General features: G+C 33.4%; 1 protein-coding gene across 1 annotated transcript; it reads left to right on the forward strand.

Moving 5' to 3' along the window:
* The first annotated feature begins 312 nt into the window (after nt 1-312).
* LOC127509981 (GTPase IMAP family member 4-like) lies at nt 313-1,732 on the forward strand. The gene is made up of 2 exons (XM_051889421.1): nt 313-348; nt 498-1,732. Exon 2 carries the CDS (start codon nt 510-512, stop codon nt 1,503-1,505), a length of 996 nt encoding a protein of 331 aa, XP_051745381.1. The 5' UTR covers nt 313-348; nt 498-509; the 3' UTR covers nt 1,506-1,732.
* The last annotated feature ends 235 nt before the right edge of the window (nt 1,733-1,967 follow it).

Genomic DNA, 1,967 nt, shown 5'->3' on the forward strand with positions numbered 1-1,967 from the left:
GACAGTAACCAGAGACATTTGTTAAATTTATTTTAATTGTGGTTGCATTCACAGATTTTCTGTGCAAAATAAAATTTCATAATGAGAAGCAAGAAATCTGAGGTGACACACCAATGTACTTAACTTATATCATAAAAGTAAAATACTTTTATGTAAAACATAAAACACAAAAGTGAAGACCTGTGTAAATTGATTTCCAGTGGATGGGGCTCTTGCTAAACCAGTGCAGAGCCTTTGACATTATATAGATGGGGCGGAGCATCTACTCAAAGTATAAATGTGCTGCACAGTCATTAAACACTTTCATTGTCACAGAAACAGACAGCAACAAAGCACAGAGACTAAAAGGTACTCTAATAATTATTTGATTATGGAAAGAGGTTTGAATAATGTTGTAAAGAGAAATTACTTGGTAACTTAAGAATGCTTTGTTCAATCAACATGTAACATTACATTAATTTATACTTTAACATTTATTTGTTCCTGTTGTTTGTCAGTGAAAGGTTAAAATGGAGAAGCTGAGAATCGTTCTGTTGGGTAAGCAAGGAGCAGGGAAGAGCGCATCAGGAAACACTCTTTTGGGTTGTCATCCATTTTACACGGCGGCCAGCTCAGAGCGAGTCACTCAAGCCTGTTCAATGAGAATCTCCACTGTAGATGAACAAACAATAGAAGTCATTGACACTCCTGGATGGTGTGATTCTTCTCAATTTGAGACTGAAATGAAGCAGGAAATCATCAACTACATAAACATGTGCATGCCGCATGTGTTTCTCTTGGTGCTGCCTATTGGCAGGTTTACCAATGAAGAGATAAACACAGTCATGAATATCCTGAAGGAGTTTGGAGATGAAGTCAACAAATACATGATTGTGCTGTTCACCAAAGGAGATGAACTGGATGATCGGCCCATTGAAGACTACCTGGAGGAAGTCCACCCAGATCTGAAGAAAATCATTCAGATATGTGGAGAAAGATATCACGTCTTCAACAACAGAAACAAAAAAGATCACCAGCAAATCTCCTCTCTTCTGAAGAAGATCAATGACTTGGTGGAGAAGAATGAAAAAAACTATTACACCAAAGCCATGTATGAAAAGAATAAGACTGGACAAAAACCTGAAGCAAATAATTCATTCTCAGAAAAAATAAAAAGACCTGCTGAAAATGAAAAGAGGCATGATGACCAAGGAAGCAGTTGTGATGCTGATGAAAAAGAGAAGAAAAAAGGAGAAACATTGGTTGACAGAAAGGAGCTTGAAAAGTTAAAGAAGAATATGGATGAGCTGACTAATACCATCCAAAATACTGAGATGATATTAATTAAAGAGAAGGGCCAGTGCAAGAATGACATACAGAAACTGGAAAGAGAGCTGAAAAAGATGCAAGTAGAACTTGTCAGAACAAAGAATGAACTGCAACTACTGCAACAGAAAGTATGTCAAAATGAACAATTACAACAAGAATATAAAAAACGTAAGGAGATGCAAAGTAAACCAAAGTAGAATTTACAATATAATCAAATGGCTCATATGCACAGAAGGGAATTTTGTGTAATTTATACAAATAAAAAATAATACATTTAATTTAAAAAATTTGTCAAACCAGATGATCATGAGCCATCAAAGGTTTTATGCTCAAATTTTGATTCCGTTTTCTAATTTGGTTGGGTCTTGTTTCAGTTGAAACTATTCAGGTTATTACATTCTATATTAAATAAATGAATAAATTATATGCATTGTCAGATTGTACTGATTTCACAGTTTTGTTGTTTTTAATAATATATATATATATATATATATATATATATATATATATATATATATATATATATATATATATATATATATATATATTATAAGGTTCTATCTGCATTCTGAGCAGTTTTAGGATATCGAGCTTCAAAGTTTTGCATTCCATATACTCCATTGTACATAGAACCTTTTTGTTTTCTAAAAAAAACCCCC

This window comes from Ctenopharyngodon idella, chromosome 3 (genome assembly GCF_019924925.1).
Source record: "Ctenopharyngodon idella isolate HZGC_01 chromosome 3, HZGC01, whole genome shotgun sequence".
Taxonomy (NCBI): Eukaryota; Metazoa; Chordata; class Actinopteri; order Cypriniformes; family Xenocyprididae; genus Ctenopharyngodon; species Ctenopharyngodon idella.